This window comes from Chiloscyllium punctatum, chromosome 31, assembly GCF_047496795.1.
Source record: "Chiloscyllium punctatum isolate Juve2018m chromosome 31, sChiPun1.3, whole genome shotgun sequence".
In the NCBI taxonomy this organism is placed as follows: Eukaryota; Metazoa; Chordata; class Chondrichthyes; order Orectolobiformes; family Hemiscylliidae; genus Chiloscyllium; species Chiloscyllium punctatum.
Genome location: NC_092769.1, coordinates 75,973,136 through 75,996,805, shown reverse-complemented (window position 1 = coordinate 75,996,805; position 23,670 = coordinate 75,973,136). Strand labels below are relative to the sequence as shown.

At 41.7% G+C, this 23,670-nt stretch overlaps 1 protein-coding gene across 1 annotated transcript in view; it reads right to left on the bottom strand.

Annotated features, from left to right (window-relative positions):
• The window catches only part of stip1 (stress-induced phosphoprotein 1), a 31,154-nt gene extending 7,484 nt beyond the window's left edge, over window positions 1-23,670 (bottom strand). The window contains exons 1-9 of the mRNA XM_072551129.1: window positions 23,581-23,670; window positions 16,210-16,419; window positions 15,372-15,513; window positions 14,491-14,632; window positions 10,635-10,797; window positions 10,413-10,539; window positions 9,353-9,455; window positions 7,193-7,313; window positions 6,825-6,921 (exon numbers count right to left, since the gene is read on the bottom strand). Of these exons, the coding sequence (XP_072407230.1) occupies window positions 6,825-6,921; window positions 7,193-7,313; window positions 9,353-9,455; window positions 10,413-10,539; window positions 10,635-10,797; window positions 14,491-14,632; window positions 15,372-15,513; window positions 16,210-16,419; window positions 23,581-23,595 (1,120 nt within the window). The 5' untranslated portion in view covers window positions 23,596-23,670. The remainder of the gene's footprint in view (window positions 1-6,824; window positions 6,922-7,192; window positions 7,314-9,352; window positions 9,456-10,412; window positions 10,540-10,634; window positions 10,798-14,490; window positions 14,633-15,371; window positions 15,514-16,209; window positions 16,420-23,580) is intronic.

Sequence of the window (23,670 nt, the reverse complement as noted above, 5' to 3'; positions counted from 1 at the left end):
CCTTAGCAAACAAGTTAGGAGCAAAAGGTCATTTAGCCCCTCAAGCCTGTTCCACCATTCAGTAAAATCATGACTGATCCAATTGTGGCCTTACCATCACATTCCACCTTATCCCTGACAATCCTGACAAACATGGGAGTATTCACCTCAGCCTTTAAAAAATAATCTCAAAGACCTTGTCTTTAGAGCTTGGAAGACAGCTCCAAAGACTCACCAAAATTCTCATTGCTACCTTAAATGGGAGACGGCTTATATTTTAAACTGTGTCTCCAAGAAATGTCCAATCCCTCAACTTTATCAAAGCATACAAAATGGTCTTTTAAGAGCCATTCTCTGAACTGCTTCTATTGAATTTCTCTCTTTTTCATGAGATGACAAAAATACACAGGACTCCAGATGTCACGTTACCAACACCTGTACAACTCTAGCAAAACATCACTATTTAAAATTCCATTCCCATTACAGTAATGGCAACAACTCACTTCCCAACCATTCGTGTGGCTGTATACTAGATTTTTGAAATTCAGTTCCTGAAACTGGGTTTGCAGGTAGACAGGTATGTGAAGGAGTTTAGTACACTTGACACTATTGGTCAGTGCATTGAGTATAGGAGTTGGGATGTTATGCTGCAACTGTACAGGAAGTTGGTGAGGATACTTTTGGAATACTGCATTTGATTCAGGTTTCCCCACTATAAGAAAGATGTTGTGAAACTTGAAAGGGTGCAGAAAAGATTTACAAGGATGCTGTCAGGGTCGGAGGGTCTGAGCTATAGGAAAATGTAGAATAGGCTGGGGCTATTTTCCCTAGAGTGTCAGAGGTGGAGGGGCTACCTCAGAGGTTTATAAAATCATGAGGGGCACAGATAAGATGAATAGCCAAGGTCTTTGTCCCAGGATTGGAAAGTCCAAAACTAGACAGCACAGGTTTTGAGGTGAGTGGGGAAAGATTTAAAAGGGACCTAAGGGGCAGCTGTTTAACACAGAAGGTGGTGCGTATATGGAATGATCTGTCGGAGAAAGAGGAGGAGACTGGCATAATTACAACATTTAAAAGGCATCTCGATGGGTATATGAATAGGAAGAATGTAGAGGGATACAGACAAAATGCTGGCAAATGGGACAAGATTAATTTAGGATATCTGGTTGGCATGGACAAGTTGGACCGAAGAGTCAAAGGTGACACTCCTGTTTAAAAGGGAGTAAGAGATAAAAACTGTAGTTAAAATCCAAAGTAGACAGGCAGGAGGCTGGAAGAACACAAGTCAAGCAGCATCAGGATGTACAGAAGTCAACGTTTTAGATGTAACCCTTCTTCAGGATTGGGGGAAGAGTTGCAGATGGGGGAGGTGAAGTGGGGATAAGTGAAGACAGGTAGAGAGGTACGACCAGGTTGGTCAATGGAAGGAATGAATCTGGTTGGTGGCAGGGAGGGGGGAGGGGATGGGAAGGGTGGCTATTTGAAATTTGAGAACTCAATGTTGAGTGCTCCGGGCTGGTGGAAGAGAAGGTGTTGTTCCTCCAAAAGGTACTGTGGTTTGTTTTGGCAATGCAGGAGGCCAAGGATGGTCATGTCAGAAAGAGACTTGTTGGGGGAATTGAAATGGGAGGTCCGGTCCCTCTGGACCCAGCTATGATGCTTGGTGAACCATCCCCTAAGTTTACATTCGGTCTCCCTGGTGTAGAAAAGACCATATTGGGAGCACCTGATGCAGTAGACTAGGTTGGAGGAGAGGCAGGTGAACCTCTGTCTCACCTGGAAAGACTGTTTGGAGGTGAGGGGGGTGGTATACTGGCAGGTTTTGCATCTTATCTGGTTGCAGGGGAAGGTACCTGGGGGCTTTGGTGGCCTTCACCTATCCCTGCTTCACCACCCTGCCCCTACCTCCCCCTTTATCTGCAGCTCCTCCCAAACCCAACCGCATTCCTGAACAAGGGTTACACCCAAAATGTTGACTTTGGCACTTCGTGATGCTGCCTGGCATGTAGTGTTCTTCCAGCCTGTCGGAAGTCAGTCAGAACACGGAAAATTGCAGACCAATAGTTGGTCATGGCTAAGATCCTGGAATCCATTGTGAAGGAGGAGAGTTTTGAATACTTGGAAAACGTATGGTAAAATAGGGCAGAGTCAGCAGGATTTCAAGGGTAGGTGATGCCTCACAAATCTGATCGAATCTTTTGAGGAAGTAATGAGCAGGTTAGACCAAGGTCAATCAATAGACGTCATCTACCTGAACTTCATGAAGGCCTTTGACAAGGTGTCACACAGGAAGCTACTGAGTAAGACAAGGGGCCAAGGTGTCAGAGGCAAGGTGCTAGTGTGGATAGAAGCTTGGCTGCGTGGCAGAAAGCAGAGAGTGGAGATAAAAGGGTCCTTCTCAGGGTGGAAGCCGGTGACAAGTGGTGTTCTGTAAGGCTCAGTGTTGGGACCACAACTTTTCATGTGATACATTAATGATCTCAATGAAGGAACTGAGGACCTTCTGGCTAAGTTTGCCGATGATACAAAGGTTGAGGGAGATGTAGCATTGCTGCAGAAGGATTTGGATAGGTTCGGAGAGTGGGCAAAGAAGTGGCAGATGGAGTACAATGTGGGAAAGAGTGAAGTCACGCACTTTGGTCGGAAGAATAGATGCATGGACTATTTTCTAAATGGACTGAAAGTTCAGAAGTCTGAAGTACAAAGAGACTTGGGAGTTCTAGCCCAGGATTCTCTCAAAGTAAAATTTGCAGGTTGAGTCAGTAGTTAAGCCAAATGCAATGATGACATTTATTTCAAAAAGACTGGAATATAAAAGCAGGGTTGTACTTCCGAGGCTCTGGTCAGGAATACTATTTGCAGTCTTTGGCCCCATATCTCAGGAAGGATATACTGGCCCTGGAATGTGTTCAGAGTAGATTCACAAGAATAGTCCCAGGAATGAACCGCTTAACATGAGTTTAGAAGGATGGGAGGAGGTTCTAATTGCGACTTAAAGAATACTTGATGGCCTGGAGTGAATGTTGGGAAGATGTTTCCATTGGTAGTAGAGGTTAGAACCAGAGGGCACAGCCTTAGAGTAAAAGGGAAGACCCTTTAGAACAGAGATAATGAGAAACTTCTTCAGCCAGAGAGTGGTGAACATATGGAATTCACTGCCACAGAAGGCTGTGGAGGCCAGGTCATTTGAGTATATTTAAGATGGAGATAGATAGGTCCTTGATTGTAAAGGGGATCAAGGGTTAGGGGTAGAAAGTGGGAGAATGGGGTTAAGAAACTTATCAGCCATGATTGAATGGTGGAGCAGACTCAAATGGGCTGAATGGCCTATTCCCTGCTTCTATGTCTAATGATCTGTTTGCGTGCTGTACATCTCTATGGCATATATCAGAGTTACCTGGTGCTTGTTATGTCTAATTGGTGAAGGTTTGTTTTAAAGACAAACATAGGGTCAACTTATTCAGTGACATCAGCTGAAGCTATTAAGACATCGGCAAAATACTGTCGAGGCTGTAAGTTTGAAGTGAAAATAAAGAGCTGGAGACACTCCGATCTGCTTGCGAGGAGCAAGTGTCTCAGAAGGATGGGGAAAAATGATTAGAAGGCAAGGTTAAATTAAAAGATTGAGGCATCAAGCTTTAAAGAAGACCTCTGCTCAGTCTGCAAGCATGACCGCAACATTCCAGTCAGGTACCACCTCAGTTTACCACCTTGCTCTCATATGCACATTTGGAGTTGGAGGATTGGGACCTTATTTTCCCACTTAGACCCTTCACAGCCTTCAGGACTCAATATGGAGTTCACTTCAGACCATGAATGCTGTCCTCCATTTTAATATTTACTTTCCTTCTAGTCTGTGCCATTTTTTTCTTGTTTTTGCTTTGTTAGCTAGAGTGGATCTTTATCCAGCTATTCATACCCACACTGAATCAATGCTTCAGGTCTTCCCTACGGCCAACACACTACAGCCCCTTTTGGTCAATGACGCCTTTGATTGCTAATTTCTCCCCTGCCACCTAAACGATCTTCAACTTAGTGGGCAGCACGGTGGCACAGTGGTTAGCACTGCTGCCTCGCAGCGCCAGAGACCCGGGTTCAATTCCCGCCTCAGGCGACTGACTGTGTGGAGTTTGCACGTTCTCCCAGTGTCTGCGTGGGTTTCCTCCGGGTGCTCCGGTTTCCTCCCACAGTCCAAAGATGTGCAGGTCAGGTGAATTGGCCAGGTAAGGGGTAGATGTAGATGTAGGGGTATGGGTGGGTTACGCTTCGGCGGGGCGGTGTGGACTTGTTGGGCAGAAGGACCTATTTCCACACTAAGTAATCTAATCTAAACTTTTTTCCTGACCTTCCCTTCTGTTCCACATGCTGTCATAAAATGGCACCATAAAACCTATATTACCACCTTTGTCCAGAACTGCTAAGGGTATTTAGGATTTGGCATCTTTGGGGCTAAGTGGAGGACATCTTGGAGCAATTTCTGGCTCCCATGATTTTTGGTGTGCAAAACCACGTGAAGATGCATTATTTTAAGAACAAAGAACCCACTAAGTGGAAATGCAGATGGCACACCAAAAAAACCAAAAGCTGCAAAACTGTGGGGCTTTAAACAAACTTCAGTTTGAACAGATTGAAATTCCATCTTTGCTGTTCAGAGTTTAGATAGCCTTGTGAAAAGATGGTTACCCAACTTAAAGCAAATAATATTTAAGAGGCTGAAATACATCCTGGGGGAAAAAGGTTAAAAACTTTCAAGGTGGAACATCAGCAACTTTGACGGATACAACAAACTTCAGTCTAAAATGTACTGGGGAGGTGCAGTTGAGAACACTAACACAGATAGCATCATGGTGTGTCACAAGAGGTACGAGGCAAAGTAACACCACAACAGGCTGGTATGAGACATGCAGGTCAAAAAGCCAGGAAATTGGGTTTTGGAATTATTTTAAAGCTCAGATAAATGTCTCTTGTTTTCAAGATACAGTCAGAGGTATACTGGATAGAATAGAACCTTTGATCCAACTCCTCCATGCCGACCAGAGATCCTCACTTAATCAAGTCCCATTTGCCAGCACTTGGGCCATATCCCTCTAAACCCTTCCCATTCATATACCCATCCAGATACTTTTAAAATGTTGCCATTGTAACACTTCCTCTGGAAGCTCATTCCATACACCAAACACCCACTGCATGAAAATGTGGCCCATTTGACCTCTTTTCTATCTTTCCCCTCTCACTGGTTTGGTGGGTTGGTGTGGACTTGTTGGGCCAAATGACCTGTTTCCATACTGTGGGGAATCTAAAAAAGGTGGGCACGATTGCGTCACGCTAGACAGATACATGAATGGGCAGGGAGCAAAGGCATACAGACAGATTCAGAACAAAGGGATACAAAAAAAAAGGCAACAGGCTGAAATGGAGGATTTGGATTGGTGCGGGCTTGGCAGGCTGAAGGGCCTGTTCCTGTGCGGAATTTTCTTTGTTCTGGACTCCCCCACCCCAAGGAAATGACCTTTTCTATTGACCCTATCCATGCTCAAGGTTTTATAAACCTTTATAAGGTCACCCCTCAGCCTCCGACGCTCAAGGGAAAATAGCCCCAGCCTATTCAGCCACTCCCCATAGCTCCAAACCTGGCAATATCCTTGTAAATCTTTTCTGAACCCTTTCAAGTTTCACAATATCCTTCCGATAGGAAGGAGACCAGAACTGCACACAATGTTCCAAACATGGCCTAAGCAACATTACGTACAACCACAACATGACCTCCCAACTCCTATACTCAATTCGCTGACCATTAAAGGAAAGCATACCACTGCCTTCTTCACTGTCCTATCTACCTGCGACTCTACTTTCAAGGAACTATGAACCTGCACTCCAAGGTCTCTGTTTAGCAACACTACCTCGGACCTGAGCAAGTGTATACACCCTGGTCTGATTTGCCTTCTAAAATGCAGCAACTTGTATTTATCTAAATTAAACTTCATCTGCCACTCAAATGGCCCATTTGATTAAGATCCCTTTGTACTCTGTGGTACCTTCTTCACGGTCCACTACACCTCCAATTTTGGTGTCATCTGCAAACCTACTAACCATATCTCGTATGTTCACATCCAAATCATTTGTTTAAAAATGATGAAAAGTAGCGGACCCAGCACCGATCCTTGTGGCACTCCATTGGTCACAGGCCTCCAGTCTGAAAACAACCCTTCACCACCACCTTCTGTCTTCTACCTTTGAGCCTGTTCTGTATCCAAATGGCTAGTTCTCCCTGTTTTTTTATAAGATCTAACCTTGCTAATCAGCCTCCCATGAGGAACCTTGTCGAATGCCTTGCTGAAGTCCATATAGACCACGTCTACCACTCTGACCTCATCAATCCTCTTTGTTACTTCTTCAAAAAAACTCAATCACGAGACAGGATTTCCATGCACAAAGCCATGCCGACTATCCCTAATCAGTCCTTGCCTTTCCAAATACACGGAAATCCTACCCCTCAGGATTTCATCCAACAACTTGCCCAACACCAATGTCAGGCACACTGGTCTGTAGTTCCCTGGCCTTTCCTTACTACCTTTCTTAAATAGTGGCACTACATTAGCCAACCTCCAGTCTTCCTGCACCTCACCTGTGGCTATCGATGATACAAGTATCTCAGCAAGGGGCCATATACTAACAGTATACCCAGCTCTGCTGGTGCACCCTTTGGTGCCAAAATATTACTGCTATAGGATTACTCCAATTTACAAAACAATCTTAAGAACAAAAGGAATGAAACACATTCCAGTTACACCCTACTCTTACTGCACTTTAAGATCTGCAAAACCTGATCGTTAATGTGATGTTACCTTTCTGGAAGGATTCATTGCCTTTGTTCTTTTCTTCAAGGGCAAGCTCAGGATTGATGTAAGCTGCTCGCTCTGCATCCTTTAGGATCTTTTCAGCCTACAAGAGAGAGTTATTTAGAAAATAAAGCCCTGAAGAAAACTGGACAAAATGCATAAACAGATATTGACATCAGTCTTTCACTATAGGAATCCCAGTAAAGCAGAAGAAAGGCATGGTGGCTCAGTGCTTTGTATTACTGCCTCAGAGCTATGGACTTGGGGCTTGCAATATTCCCTAGCCTGGATCATGAGGTATAAATACATCTGCCTGCTCAGGCATCTTTCTTCAGAAATCCTTCCAAGAACAAGTTAAGACAGGGAACACTCACTTGCTGACATTTCTTTAAGACGTCAGGAGTCCTATGCTCTGCAAGAGACTTGTTGTAGAAGTGAACAGCATCTTTGTACTTTTCTTCCTTGAAGTGGGAGTTTCCAATTCGTGCGTATGCCCTGAAAGGATGTTGTCAACAAAATGCAGTTACGTGGGCAATACTGAGAAGTTGGCATCATTTGCACATTTTGCTCCCTTTGCCCAAGGTGCAATTAAACCACAATCACAAAATTGTTTATGCAAACCAGGATGAAGACCATGAAACTTAATCACCACAACCCAATAGGATACTATGGATTACCAATACCTCTGACTCAAGGTTAAACAGGAACAATTAGTTTTAAAAGCAAAACAATTATGTTCTTCTCTCTTGACCTTCAACTGTAGTCTGTTCAGTTTCCTCTCATGGAGCCCATGCTAACAGTGATCTGAAAGACATACCTCTCCTCAGGAAACGTCTGTTACTTATTGATTCTTCCCTAGATTGCCTCGGCACATCAGAGATTTTGAGATGTGTTTGAACTTCAATCAGGTATCTATCCATCGTCAAAACAGCCTCAATCAAGTCACAGTTTATGCCCATTTGGAGGATAGTGTCAGAGTCATGCAGCATGGAAACAGGGCCTTCAGCTCAACTCATCCACTGAACCAGTTTCCTAAATGGAACTAGTTCTATGTGCCTGTAGTGGGCCCATATCCATTTAAACCTTTCCTAATCATGTACCTGTCCAAATGTTTTTAAAATGTTATGATTGTATCACTTCCTCTGGCTGCCTGGTCCATACACGTACCACCCTCTGTGGAAAGTTGCCCCCTCAGGTCCTTTTTAAATCTTTCCTTCTCACCTTAAACTTATGTCCTCTAGTTTTGGATTCCCCCATCTGAGAAGATGACCTTGGCTAGTCACCTTATCTAAGGCCATCAGGATTTTATAAAACTCTTAACAGGTCACCCTTCAGCATCCTCTGCTCCTGGGAAAGATATCCCAGCCTATCCAGCCTCTTCTATTATAACTCAAGCCTTCCAGTCTCCATAACATCCTTGTAAATCTTTTTTACATCTTTACAGTGTAATAACATCTTTCCTACAGCAGGGAGACCAGAATTGTATACAGGACTCCAAATATGGCCTCACCAATGTCTTTTACAGCTGTAAGATAATATGTCCTGACTTCTCTACTCAATGCTCTAACTAATGAAGAGAAACATGCCAAAATGCCTTCTTCACTACCCTGCTTACCTGTGACACCACTTTGAAGGAATTACATACCTGTACCTCTGTGTCTCTGTTCAACAATACTCACCAGGGCCCTACATTAACTGTGCAAGTCCTATCCTGGTCTGCCTTACTGAAATGCACGATTTTTCATTTTTCTAATTTAAGGACCATCCGCAGTTCCTTGGCCCTTTGGGTCTGGATGGGATGCTCTTCAGAGGGTTGGTGTGGACTTGATAGGTTGAAAGGCCTGCTTTCATACTGTAGGGATTCTATGAAATATGTTTAGGATCTCACCCATTACCTTTGGTTCCACACATGGATGGCCTCATTGATCTTTAAGGGGCCTTATTCCCTCCCTAGTTACTCTTTTGCCCTTCATTTACTTGTAGACTCTGTGGATTCTGCTTTGTCCTATTTGCCAAAGCTAAAGAAAAATTGTGCACACAAATAGTTTCAGTAAATTAAGTTCTGTAAAGTCAATCTTCCTGAACAGAACTTCCCCCGCTTTTGGACTTTGTTCTGGATTCTAAGGGTTACAGGCAGTTTTTGTATCAATTGTTAAGGAGCGCCCTGGAAGCCATCTGTGCATGGGTCAAAATATTGACAAAATCTAACTGCTCCAGGACAGTGTTAGCCTCACAACCACCAGGCGTTGTCTGCTTAGGGTGTTGTAACTTTGTCACTGTGGTGTTACACAGCCATGCAGTGCTCTCATTCTGTATGTGTAGTGCTCCACTTAGTGGTGGCATTCATTTCAAACGTTGCTGAAAATGATAAACTAGGTCTAAAAGGCGATATTGATTCAAGACATAAAAATCAACGACTGGTTGGTAAAGCTTCAGAATTTTACAGTGATATGCACTCTTATATTGAGTTTGGCACGAGTTTGTAATATACCTTATTAGACAAATGATGTCAACTAGACACATGGATTACTTACTTTGCAATTTGCCTGTAATCTTCACGATTTTCCCGTCCTACTTCAATGGCTTTTTCACAGATTTCGCGGCATTTCTCAAATTCATTTTGTTCAAAGTACACAGCTGCAAGGATAGAATATTTCAGGAGATATTCCTCGGAAAAAGCTCGTTAAAAATACCAAGCAGTTAGGACTTGAATGCACTGCCTGACTGCATGCAGTGGAGGCAGATTGATTCTTGGCTTTCAATAGAGAATCAGATCATTAGTTGAAAGAAGTTGCAGAGCTGTTGGGGGGAAAGATGTGTTGGTGATAGCACAAAGCAGCACAGACATGATGAACCAAAAGGAGTCCTATGTTCCAAGGCATGCACCCGTTCAAAGAAAAAAAAACAGGAAGCAAATAATTTCCTCTCCTGTGTTTCGACCTTTTCATACAGTGCACTGACTTAGAGGGATTGGACAAACAGGTATCCAGTATTGCTATCTCAAAACATGGGAAAAGTTAATTAGACGGGAATAGCTTAAAGAAAACTTCCACCTCTCTCTCTCCCCTCAACTCCTAAGTGAATGTCCGACTTTCACTTAAAACACAAGGAAAATGAGGTTCAAGAAAGGGAAAGAGGAGCAAAAAAATTCAGTGTACAAAGGATTACGCATCTTATTCTATCACACAGTGTATAAACAGCTAAATAACCGGTTGGACATCTTTCCTTTTGTTTTAAAAACATCAAACAATACCCAAGGAAGCAGGCCAGTGATGTTCTCCTGAAACACAATACAGGATGCTACCAGTTTGTCAAAATCTTTAACTAGGCTTTCCGATGAGCCAGAAGGCAAGAATGCATTACCTGCAGAATTGGATTCAACTCCTAACTTGAATAAATTTCACTATAGTGGCGACTTGGGAATTATTTACTTAAAATAGAAAAATAAAAAGGCGAAATGTAAGTGAATCAAACCAGTGCTTCAAGGAGAAGGAAATAAAAGCACTGCTTAAAATTTATAACCCACCAGATTGCTGTGGATCAAGCACCTTCAAAAGGAAAACAAAGCCAAATACAATTCACTGTATCCCTCACCTGCTTTGTTGGTTAAATAGGTCATACTCGTAGGGTCAAGCTCAGCAGCCTGCTCGTAATGCTTTAACGCTGTTTCAAAGTCTTTCTTCTTATAGGCATTGTTGCCCAATTCCTTCTCTTTCAATGCCTAAAGATTAAAGGAACATATTTAGAACAGCACCAGCCTGAATGAGAGGGGAAAAAAAAAACTTGACTGAATTCCAGGTGCCCTTTTTTTAATGCCTTTTTTTTATTTTCAGGGAGTTCCTCCTCCATTGGCTCGGGTTTGGTTTCCTTCTTCGGTGGAGGTGGAGCAGGAGTCTCTTCCTCTTCCTCCTCTGCTCCTTGAAGATCAATTCCAAGCAGAACACTTAAAGTTGTCATAATTCTAGGATCTTGCAGTCTCCTGAGAAAGTAAAAGACACCAGCTGCTTATATGGCATTCATTTATTCCTACACTTTGCTCCCAACTGGAAGAAACAGCTGGAAGTCTTTTGTCTTTGTACTTTTCTTAAATACTGCAGAGTCTGAATTTTTTTTTTAAGGCTAGTTAGGCACAACATTGTTAATAGGTCAAACTGGATTCTCAGGATCCCATTCGGCCATGGCACAAGAGACGACCATTTGGCGCATCAAGTCTACATCAACTCTCTGAATTAGTTCACTGCGTATCATTCTCCAACCTTCTCATAGCAGCCCTGCAGTCTAATTACAATTCGAACACTGACTGAACCTTCCCCCACCCCACACAGCATGGAGATCTCAACTACGCCGTGAAGTAAAACCCTTTTATGTAGTAGACTGAAAATTAATGGCTTATTTGCCAACATCACTAAAAAGAGACAATCTAAACTTTTCAACTTTCACTTGTCAGGACTGAGATGAAAGAACCAAATTTCAATAGGGATCAGTAATTTACATAGCATGAGAAGAGGACACTAATTGGTTGTGCGATGGCTAGCATAGGGATGCAGCAGGATTTGTTACCTGTCAATCCTAGCTACCTGATTAAATTCAGATCAGGTACATAGATCAACTGGTCAGGACACTGCATGGATTGGCAGTCTTCATATTCCTTTCATAGATTTAAAAAGCTACAAACATATACACGAAACCCTTTTCCCACACAGAAAATGGTTGTGAGAATGTAGCCTCTCGTGCATACAGATAAAATGTACGGAGATCGAACGATTCCAAAATTAGTTTCCAGTGCAATTCTTAGTACAGTCAGATTGTTAAGTAAAGGTTGTTGAATAGCAGAATCACACCTGGTTCTGGCTACTGTGTTCTGAAATTTGTAAGCATGGACTGCTCATGTACTGTTAAAACACGCTGTACCAAGGACAGCCAAAGGAATGTATTATTTGACATATTCCACCAATTGTTGCACACTTTGGCAGCGAAACTCATCGCATTACTTATTTGCATGGTACACAGAATATCTTTTTGGCTCGATGGCAGCATACTACTTGTGTATTTTAATGGCTAGCATCAGCTGTTGCTCAAATCTTTGAGAAACCACCTCATTCCAGGAGGGAGGTGGACTGGGCACCAGAGAGATCAAACATGGTGGTCACAGATACATGAGACTGCATGATATACAGCAAGTGATGATTTAAATCAGGATTGACATTATCACGCAGGACAGTTCTGATTTGCTCCAAGTTAACAAGTTGGCAACAGTTATGCCTAGACGGGATTCTAAGGCATCACCATTTATTTTGGTGTCAATAGAGGTATTAAAAACTATATTAACTGCACATGTTGAGTATGACTACTACTGTCCTTTTATCAGATTTACATAAACAAGTCAGGGTTAACAACCAGCACTAGGATGTAATTTGATTATTCAACAACACTTACAAAACAAATCCAGACTGTGCTAAGAATTATACTAAAACAAAACTTAATCCATTGGGCTTGCAAATAAATGTTCTCTCTTATGTACTAGAGGCTACATATACAAACAAAGGATACTACCTGTGTTGGCAAAAATAACTTGTCCATACTTCGAACTGAAATGGGAAAAGGACTGTGATAAAAACTAAGGACTGTGGAAGGATTTAAAAAAGAAAGTTACCTGCTGACATTCATTGCAAGTACTGTTTACTCTGCTATTTGGTAAAGTAGTGGGGGAAGTTACTACAGACAAGCTGGATCCAGGGTATGAACAATGATTTGGCCAGCAACAAGAAGTTAATAAATCTGTAGAATTGTCAATGACTGAAGACCTTTTGCTTACCAACAACAGCGAATGGCTACCAGATGGCTGAACAGCTTGTGGAGGTCATTGGTCAGAAACCACCAGATCTCCAAAAGAAAGTTTAAAAAAAAATCACAACACCAGGTTATAGTCCAACAGGTTTATTTGGAAGCACTGCTCCTTCATCAGGTGGAGGTGGGACTGTACACAACCACCTGATGAAGGAGCAGCACTCCGAAAGCCAGTGCTTCCAAATAAACCTGTTGGACTATAACCTGGTGTTGTGAGATTTTTAACTTTGTACACCCCAGTCCAACACTGGTACCCCAAATCATCCAAAAAAGAAACTGCCCTTTTTTCTGCAACCAAAACACCCAAGCCTGTAAAAAGCCAGTTTATCCCTCACCTCATTAATTACTTTAAACTTGGCTTTTGACCAGTATATAAAATAATGTTACAACTGTCAACCAGTTGCTCTGTGCCTCCTACAAACAAGAGAAAGTACCTGGAGGAGGAGGATCAAGGCACGGCAAGTCTGTCAAGCCAAAAAACAAAAACTGATTATCTCAACAAACCCTATGGACAGGGACACTTGAACTGCCTTCAAGCTTTTGTGTCTGTCTACATGAGTGTAGGAGGAATTTTATAAAGGGGGTTAAGCTTTTAACTTCGTTATGGTCAATGGTTCGTGATTGTTCACCTGTAGCTAGAATCTATGTGGAATAAATAATCTGTAGCAATCATTGTCGAATGCAGAAACATGGTCTATGCTTCCTCTTAACCTGGATCAAAAAGTCAGGAAGATTGAGGCATTCTATGTATTTTAATCGAACCTTTAACTTTGGTGATGACTCTGGGAGTAGCATGGCTCGATTTCTAGTGCATTATAAAAATACACTGCACCATCTTCATTGAAGAGTGTGTTATGGAGACTTCCAATCCCTGCTGCATTCCTCATGGCAATGTCTTGACCAGTCGGCCTACCTGATCTTAGTTCAGTTAGCTAACTAAGGTTGACAATTAAGAGATCCTGCTACTTCCCCATATCAATCAATCAGCAGTACCTTCATGCCTCAAATTATTGATCCCTTTCAAATCTAATTTCCTGTGTATCAATTTTGAGGAGTGAGTGTAAGTCAAAGTCTAAAAACTTCATGTCACTTTTTAGCAATGTTTAAATTCTACATTAATAGGCAATTACTTGCCTGCCAACATAATTTCCTTGTTATTCCTTGAAACACATGGAACTGTATTGCTGAAGGTCAGCATAGAAACACAGACAGCAGCAGTAGGCCATTTGACCCCTCAAGCTTGTTCCACCGTTCAATATGACTATGGTTGATCACAGAGCTCAAAATCCTAATCGTTTACCCCCCACCCCTGCCCCCCATACCCCTTGATCCCATTAACCACAAGATCTATATCTACCTCCTTCTTGAAAACAAATGTGTTAAGTTCAACCACTTTGAGCTAATGAATTCTATAGGTTGATTACTCTGTGGGTGAAGCGATTTCTCCTCACCCCAGTCCTAAAAAGGTTTATCATTTATCCTTACAATATGACCCTTGGTTCTGGACTCCCCACTATTAGGAACATCCTTTGTGCATCTTCAGAATGGGAGAAAGTGTGATAAGGGCACCAAAACTTGCCATTTGTTGAAGGGAGGACATAAGCTGGTATGACTTCATTCAACATCCACCGCATAGTACTCACTTCAACAGATCTTAACTCCACATTACAAAGTCATGGAGTTGAAATTAAGCCAGAACAGCACTAAACACGTGTAAAGTCAGATGTTAACTAGCATCCCAAGTTACTTCAAATAAATTCTGTAGCTAACATTAAGTTCTCCCAAACTATTGGGGATACTCTGAAGAGGAAGGGACTATACGTACGTGGCTAAATCAGAAGGTTTGTTTTTCAGCTGCTCAATCATTTCCCTGTAGCTAGGGTCACTTAGCAACACCCTTGTCCTAGGGTCATTCTCCAGCTTCTGGTACAGATTTGGAGAAGCAAATGGATTCATGAACTTCTTTTCTGTAAAAGAAAATATTTGTGTCTAACCAAAAGAACCATTCTGTCTTTGTGATATGTTGAAAATATGATTCAATAGTTTGGAAAAAATAAGCTAAACAGCAGACAATGGCTTCTGAACAGCAAAAGTAAATTTTGAATTATCAGCCAGTTCTACCCAAGGAATTTGAATGGTCAAGGTTGGATTTGTAAATAGCAATGTACCAAACTGTTATCTTCATTGCCTGGGCAGCAACGTGGAAGGGTTTATCTGCCTGGTATTCATTCCATTTATAAGGGATAAAAAGACAGGTGCTGCAAGTGTCTCCTCTGCAAGGTTACTACCCAAACACCAAAGAATTGATTATGTCAAAACATCTCAGAAGTAGTTTATATAATGAATTATTCCAGTCCATTTCAATGCCCCATCTGCTTCAAATTCTTTAGGCACATGATCTGTTCTGAAGCATTTGAGACCAATTTGGATTTTTTTTGTAACAGAAAAGAAGTGACTGTTGCTCAGCATTGCCTTTTCTCCCTGCTCACCAGGTGGTGCACCAAATCAAGACTGACATCTCAGAAATTGGACATATAAACCTTACCCTCTCTTACCTTGATTCAGCTTTTCACTCCAACTTTATGACAGCAAGATTGCGACAATACTACAATATTGTACCCCTCTGAACGTAAAGGAATTAAACAGAGAGACTGCCATTTCCACCCAACATGAACTAGATGGTAAGTACTGCAGTTAGTTTCTCACCTGCTAGTTTGGCATCCACTTTTTGCAATCCATCTTTCAGCTGTGTGTTTCCTGGTTCGTGTTTCAGACCCTCCTCATAGGTTTTCTTTGCTTCTTCAAAGCGATTAAGGAATTCCAAGGCTGCAGCCTTCCTCGAGTAACCCTACGTGTGGCCCAATTATTAAAAAGAAATTGTTTCAGCCATTATTAGCTGATGAATTAAGGTTTGCCAGGGCAAGAGGAAAAATTTCTGAGTTCCTTCCATAAAATGTGTGTCACTATCTTCCACATCCAACTGAACAAGCAGGTAGGGCCTAGAGACAGCATTTCATCTCCAACAATGCTCCTTTGATAACCCAAGCAGATATCTAGTTGAGTAGCTACTTGAGCTCAAATGGTGTCACTCCAAGCCGACATTTTAATGCAGCAGAATCATTAAGGATAGCCATGCTTAGTTAGCAGTACTCTCATTGGGAATTACAAAGCTGGGTCCAAGCATCCAACTTTAGATCAGAGCTCAGAATGAAGTTTAACCCACCAATGAAGCAGCTGGTTACAAGCACATTGTCAAACATAATTTTTCAGACAGGTGACCCTGGTTGGCCAGGGAAATATCAAAGATTCAACTGCATTATCGAAATAAGGAAGAGGGAGCTTTAGTGTTGAGTTGGTAATCTATCCTTAGTTATCGGAAGGCATAAAAACACATCAATTTGTAATTATACATCATCTGATCACATCTTTCAAACATCCTGCAACATGCTACAAGATCAACAAACTAGTTTCAAGATGCACTGACTGACTGTGATACAGTTTTGCACATGGTTTGACTGTTTTTCCAGAATGACCGTTTACCTACCTTGCCCCAATCTGGTTTAATCTCAACAGTTTTGCTTCCATCTTCATAGGCTTTTTGATACTCTCCCTTTTTTGCATAGGCAGCAGATCGGTTGCTGTAAAGTACATGGTTCTTGGGGTCCAGCTTAATGGCTTCACTGTAACATATGATGGCATCATCTATCTTCCCAGCACTCAGGGCTTGATTGCCCTTCTCTTTAAGTTCATTGATCTATTGGGGGAAAAGGGAAGATGTAAAAAAAAAGTTAGTGTACTAAGTGATCCTTGTCTCATCTTGTGCAGCTGCACCAGTCGATAATCTAATATTATTCAACCATATCCTGAAGAATTCTTCAGACATTGATAGCTGTCGTCTTGAACCTACACAGCTGCTATAATCTTTCTGTACTCATTTTTTCCCTTTCATTAGGGATAATTTATATCCATTTTTATTAATAAACAGTTCTGAAAACACCAATGCAGCTTAGTAAAACCTGGCTCTGGGAACCACACGTTACATCAGTGACCTGCAACTAAACACCAAGGGAGTGCAGGAATCTGAACCCATGCTAAACTACACTGCAGCAACTTCTCAAAAATCCCCCAGACAACAAACTTCACTTAGCAACTGCACTGACACCAATGAAAGGGAGATTTAAAGCTGGCAGTTAAAATGTAGTCTCGATTTTATGATAACAAAAGCAAAATTTTCAAGGGGCAGCATTTACTATATTCAACTTAATTCACGAAAGGACTGCCCTGCTTTTCTATTCAAGTCTAAAATTTGGATTTATTCCTGGCTTAAGCAGGACAAATCTTGAACCCAGTAAATATATTCAAATTGACTGATAGAATAGGCATTAGAGTGGACCTTTTCTTGTGGATGTTCAGGAGGTAGAATCTTCCTGTAAACAGTTCTAAATATATCTCATGTAAGCAAGTCAATCGGTTAACAGATGAGCTGAAAAACCTTTGCACCATAGTTTATAAATATAGCACTTTTCCTGACACTTCCAATTTGCTGTGTCGTGCCTTCAACTGACTATTAGAGATATTAAGAATACCTTCTCTCTGCACGAGGTTCAGATTTTTGGAGGTGTTTTGCAACAGCTCTCCAAAGTAGTAACTATTTTTCTAGCCTCCAATTAAATTCATCAGGTTATCGAGTGCAGACACTACTGTATGATAGCTATAATGCTATTCAGTACTCAGTGCCACAAGGTCACACCATATCGCAGGATTGGAAGGGTATCACTGAAAGCGGAAGCATTTCTCAAGCTCTGATCTCAACTAATAACCGATTTTTAACTGGAGCAAGTTGTAGGTGAATACAGAACCCTGCCACAACTATATATCTGCCACAATGCACAGCAGGCACTGAAAATATCTAAGATATTCTACTAATCAGCCTGTTTGAAAATATTATTACACACCATTGGAACAGGTGGGACTCAAACCTGGATGTCATCTCTGAGGTAGGGACACTACCATAATTCTACAAGAGCCTCTTCAGCTACAAGTATATACACTCCAACTTGACTCTTCATTATCACACCAGATGACACAACATGGTATCAGTGAGTACCATAGTGACATAGCTACATGACTTTATAGATTTACAAAGTCAGTTTAATATCCCAATGATGCTCGACAGCAAGTGGAATCCCTGGACCAGATTATGCGACCATCGTTCTGAAAACGTAGACAGTCAGTTTTGGGCAATACACATTCAGAAACAAACAGCTAAAGTGAGGTGAAGGGCTGGGGAATATGCGCTTTTAGACTATTCAGAGCACACATTGGAAACTTTCCATCAGAAAAGCTTTGGGGAATCCTAGTGTACAAACACTTTGTATTGGCCCACTTGTAGTGATGTGCACTGAACAGGAGTCGCTCAATTTGATTTTAGACCTCCAAGTTTTGTGGCATCAGGTTAAACATGGACAAGGAAATATTCTGCAGGAGCAGCGTGCATTGTACAATTCTGAAGGTTCATTGGACACGAAAGACTAACTTAGATTTCTCTCCACAGATGTTGCCAGATCTGACTTTTGCCAGCAATTTCTGTTTTTGCTCCAGAACCATCTCAGTGCACTGAGAAAGGTCACGTCTTGTCTTTTTTTCCCCCTGTACTTTTGATAGTAGACTGATTTGGGAAAATAACTGTTTTATAACAAAGGACTGAGGAAGAAATTGCTGCACTTTAAAAAAGCAAGTTACTGAAACCCATTGTGGCTCATGTTTACATTATCGCTTTTGGAAGCTGTGGGGGGAAGGTATGGGACACTGATCAGTAAACAAAACCCAGAAGCACAGTTGTACACCAACATACTTATCCAATTCACCATTTAGCAAAGTCAAGATGGCCAAAACCCGTAAAGGGTGTTTCTGTTACCAGTAGCAGCTGGTACGGACTCAATAATAATGTTCCCTCTACTCTCCACAAACAACTTACTTAATTTCAAGGTCATTCAGCACTTTCCTCTGAATATTCTAATGTCAAGCAACAGTTTGAACACCATTGTTAGAACATCAAACTGTGACAGCATATTGTTTGCAGAGAGATATTTTAAATTAAGGGATTGTAATCCAACCCAAATAATTTGGCGGGGTTTGTCACTTACTTGTGCTCTGAAACCATCTGAGCTGAAGAAGGCTTCCAATTTTAATTGGCTCAACAGGGCAGACACCCATGCTGATTGCTCAAAATAAGACCCTTTAGAAAAACACAAAATACTTAGTGGTTCTAATGTAGAGAGTGAATTTTTAAATACAGCAGACTGAGCAGGAATGTGCAGTGGATTTCTCACCAGGTGAAGAACAGCAAGTAAATTTCAAACCACAGGGTCAAGCATTTTATCTTGTTAAAGAGAAAAAGACCAGTTAACAAATGACTTCTGACTAACAAGACTTTTTTGCTGTTTTCTTCTTGGAACAGGTGGGAGATCTGTCAGCAGAACTTAAATCCAGTCTGAAATTTTAAAATACTGAGTTCTAGAAAACCAGCTATGCTTCAGATACACCTACCCAAAACTGATCCAGATTTAAGATCGGGCCTCATTTTATTTGAGCTGATTTCTGTTTCTTTGGCACAGTTTAATACTGAGTACAGGCAGCTAACAATGGAAGCCTTTTGGAAAAGGACAACTGTTAATCATACAGCAAAAATGAATTCTGTGCAGTACCACGCTACCCAATAAAAATCCAATCGGAAAGGAAACAATATCTGCTCTGTTTTGAAATCCTCAGTGTTCACGTGTACTGAGCCCGCAATTAGAATTTATTGCTTCATTTACACAATCCCCAAACTGGAGAACAGTTCAGGAAGTTTCCAGGAAAATACAACTGATAACTCAGAAACAATGGTTCATCCCAGATAAATCAGGGAAGTCAGAAAAAAAAATGCACCCAGGAAGGATACAGCAACCAAACCCAAATGTATATGCAAGATGAATCTGATGGCTCAATTTCCAAAGGGGTTTCAGATGTTGCAGGCTTTTGAGACAGCACACTATTTCAGCTCCTATGCAGAGGCTGTCATCAGGATATCAACACATGGTAGCCATACCCACCACCTCCCCTAATAACATGCAAGTAAAGATCCCATAACAGCTGCCATATTTTCAGTTGGCAGCTTGAGAATGAAGGACAGGAAACTATTACAGTACCCACACATCCCACTTTCAAGGATGACGGAAGATGTGAAAAGCAGAGATACCAGACACTTGGAGCTAGCCATTAATCAGAAATGAAATAAGAGACAGAAGCCTGCCCGCAAATATGCCTACTTTTCCTTGGATCCCTTGAAACTTAAACTAATTCCTGTAATTTCCATTTTGACAATAGCAGAATGAGCAGGACCTTGGATACCCAGGTAAAAATGCGTCTTAAGTGGTAGCGAACAAAAGGCAAAAGTGGATTCTCCACAGTATTTGATATTCAGACCTAGTGAGGTCAATACAGCTGAATATCAGGGGTGTGCCTGGCACTGACCAATCAAGTATTAACCATTTGTCATAGCACACCTCCCCCAAACTCCAAGACAATTTTCTACTCAAATGCTTTCATGTAGCATGAGTACTAAAAAAAAGTTTACAGAACAGCACAAAGTGATCATGAAACACGACTGACGAAACGAGTTGCTAAAAAGATGCTACTTAAGCAAATAAATTGTACTGAAAGACCTTGAACATGAGGTGAAGGAGACTAGCCAAACAGCTTACAAACATAGTTGTGCAGCACAGAAACAGACTTTTCAGTCCAACCAGCCCATGCTGACCATGATCCCAACTAAACTATTCACACCTTCCTGTGCTTGGCACATATCCCTCCAAACATTTCTTACTCATGCACTTATGCAAATGTATTTTAAATGTTGCAACTGCACCTGTATCCACCACTTCCTGTGGAAGTTCATTCCACTCATTAACAACTTTTTTTAAAAAAGGCTTTTCCTTACATTTCTTCTTAAAGCAAGACACAATAAGAGCCACTCTTAAGTCATCTGGCATCTCATCCCTAGTTATAGATGTCAAATACTTCTGCAAGGTGCCCCACATTTTCCTGGAGACAGTGAGGACCGCAGAGCCACCAAGTGTGGAGCTGGAAAAAAAACACAGCAGGTCAAGCAGCATTAGAGCAGCAGGGGAGTCTATGTTTCAGGTCGGAACCTTTCATCAGGACTGGGGAGGGGTTAGGGGGCTAAGAAATATACAGATGGAGGGTCTGAGGCTGGGGTAAAGGTAGGTGGGTTGATAGTAGGTGGATGGAGGCATGAGGTGATTGTGATTGGTCAGTGGGAAGGGTGGATAGATGGGAAGGAAGATGAACTGGTTCGGTCAGATCCAGGGACAGGGTGGAGAGAGAGGACTGGACCTGGGACTGGGACTGGGGTTTGAAAATTAGTGAGCTCTGTGTCAAGACCATGTGGTTGCAAGCTCCTCAGGCAGAAGACAAGGTACTCTTTCTCCAGTGTGCATATGGTCTTTTGATGGTGGAGGCAGCCCAGGATGGATATGTCGTTGGGGGAGTTGAAATGACTGGCAAATGGAAGGTGGAACTGATTGGAGCGTACAGATCACAGATGCTCCCTGAATCAGTCCCCGAGTTTGCACCCGGTCTCTCCAATGCAGAGGACACCACATCAGGAGCAATGGATACACTAAACCAGGTTAGAGAAAATGCAGGCAAATTTTCTCCCTGCAATTACCTCCCTAACTTCCCACAAAGTCATGGGACACACTACATCTGGTACCAGACATTTATCCACCTTAACATTTTGTAAGACTTCCAGCACTGCTACTACTGTAGTGTGAACAGTTTCAAAACAACAATAGTTTTGAGTTCTCTGGCCTCCATTTGTTTCTCCACAGTGTAAACAGATGTGAAATATTCATTTAATATATCTCCCATCTCCTGAGGTTCGACACAAAGACAACCTCTTTAATCGTTAGGGGGCCCTGCTTTCTCTCTAGTTGGTCTCCTGCTCTTAGCATACTTGTAGAATGTCTTTGGATTATCCTTCACCATGTCTGTCAAGGCTTTCATATCCCCCCTCTTTGCCCTCCTGATCTCCCTCTTAAGAATGCCACTAAACTCTTTATACTGTTTGAGAGATTCATTTGAACCCAGTTGTTTGTATCTAATGTGAGATTCTTTTTTACTCTTGACTAGAACCTCAATACCTTTATCCATCCATTGTTTCCTAATCCTATCAGTCTTACCTTTCTAACAAGCATGATTTGGAGTTGCTGGTGTTGGATTGGGGTGTACAAAGTTAAAAATCACACAACACCAGGTTATAGTCCAACAGGTTTAATTGGAAGCATACTAGCTTTTGGAGCGACGCTCCTTCAATTACCCTGTTGGACTATAACCTGGTGTGTGATTTTTAACTTTCTAACAGGAACATACTGCCTCTGAACTCTTGTTATCACGTTTTTGAAGGCCTCCCACTTATCAGACGTCTCTTTACCCAGGAACAGTCCACACCAATCAACTTTTGAAAGGTCTCATAGCATTAAAATTTGCCTTACTTCAACTGAAAATTTTAGCTTTCATGGAAGGGGATTCCTTTTCCATAACTATTTTAACACTGACAGAATAATGATCACTGGACTCAAAGCATCCTGTCACTTCAGTCACTTGCCCTGCCTTATTTTGGAGAAAATGAGGAATGCAGATACTGGAGATCAGAGTTGAGATTGGGGTGCTGGAAAAGCAGAAATCAGGCAGCATCCAAGAAGCAGGAGAATTGATGTTTTGGGCAAGAGCCCTGGGCTCTTGTCTGAAACATTGATTCTCCTGCCTTATTTTGCTTCTTCCATAATAGAGGGATTTACATGTTGATGAAAGAAAATTTTCTTGAACAATTAAATTCTTCACATCCAAACCTCTAACACTATGGTACTCCCAGTCAATGTTTGGAAAGTTAAAATCACATTTTACAACCTTATTAATCTTATATATATCCAAGATCTCTCTACACATTTCTTTAATTTCCCTTTAACTTTTTTTCTGCAGGAGGCAGGGGAGGGAAGGACCAACAATACAAATCCTTCAACATGATAATTCCTCTCTAATTTCAATCTATATATTTTCACTTGACAATTTTTCAGAAATGTCTTCTCTAGTTACACTAGTAATGTTCTCCTTAATCAAACACTCTACTCCCCCTCTCCCACACCCTCCGTTTCTAATATCTGAAACTCAGTACATTGAACAGCCAGTCCTGTCCATTCCTCAGACACATTTCTGTCAGAGCTGTGATATCCCAATCCCATGTTCACAAACATACCCTGACTTCATCTGCCCTACCTGTTGAGGACTCTTGCAGTTAAATAAATGCCATTCAATTCGTCAGTGTTAGTTAATTCTCTTGACTTGTTCTTTTCAGATTGAGGACAGTCTTCATCTGTCTTTCTATTAACTCTGCTACCTAGGGTTGCTCCAACACCCCCACCCCCTCCACATAGCTTAGTCTCCCTTAACAGAACCAGCAACTTTACTCGGTAGGATATTAGTCTTTTTCCAGTTCAGGTAGAGCCTTTCTGTCCCAGAAGAGATCCCAGTGATCAAAGGACCTGAATCCCTGCACTTACACCACATCTTTAGCCATTGATCTATCTTCTGTCCTTTTATTCCTCCCCTCATTTGAGCTTAGAACCGAGAGTAAACCAGAGGTCATTACCTTTGAGGTTTCTATTTGTTAATCTTCTATCCAACCCCATATACACTCTGTAAAGCCTAACTATGAAGCTCCACCCCAGCACAGCCAGTGCAATTATAAATCACAGCAACCACACGTCGTCCTACTACTGTCCTCAGCTTAAGACATATAGCTTGATTGCATAATCTTTTAGGGCTATATTTTAGGTCCCTTCATCTCCCTTACCTTTGCCTGATCCATCAGCAGTTCGACCAGCTCACCATGCGCCTTCTCGAACTTACCAGAACTCGCGCCGGAAATCCCGCCCCCACCTCC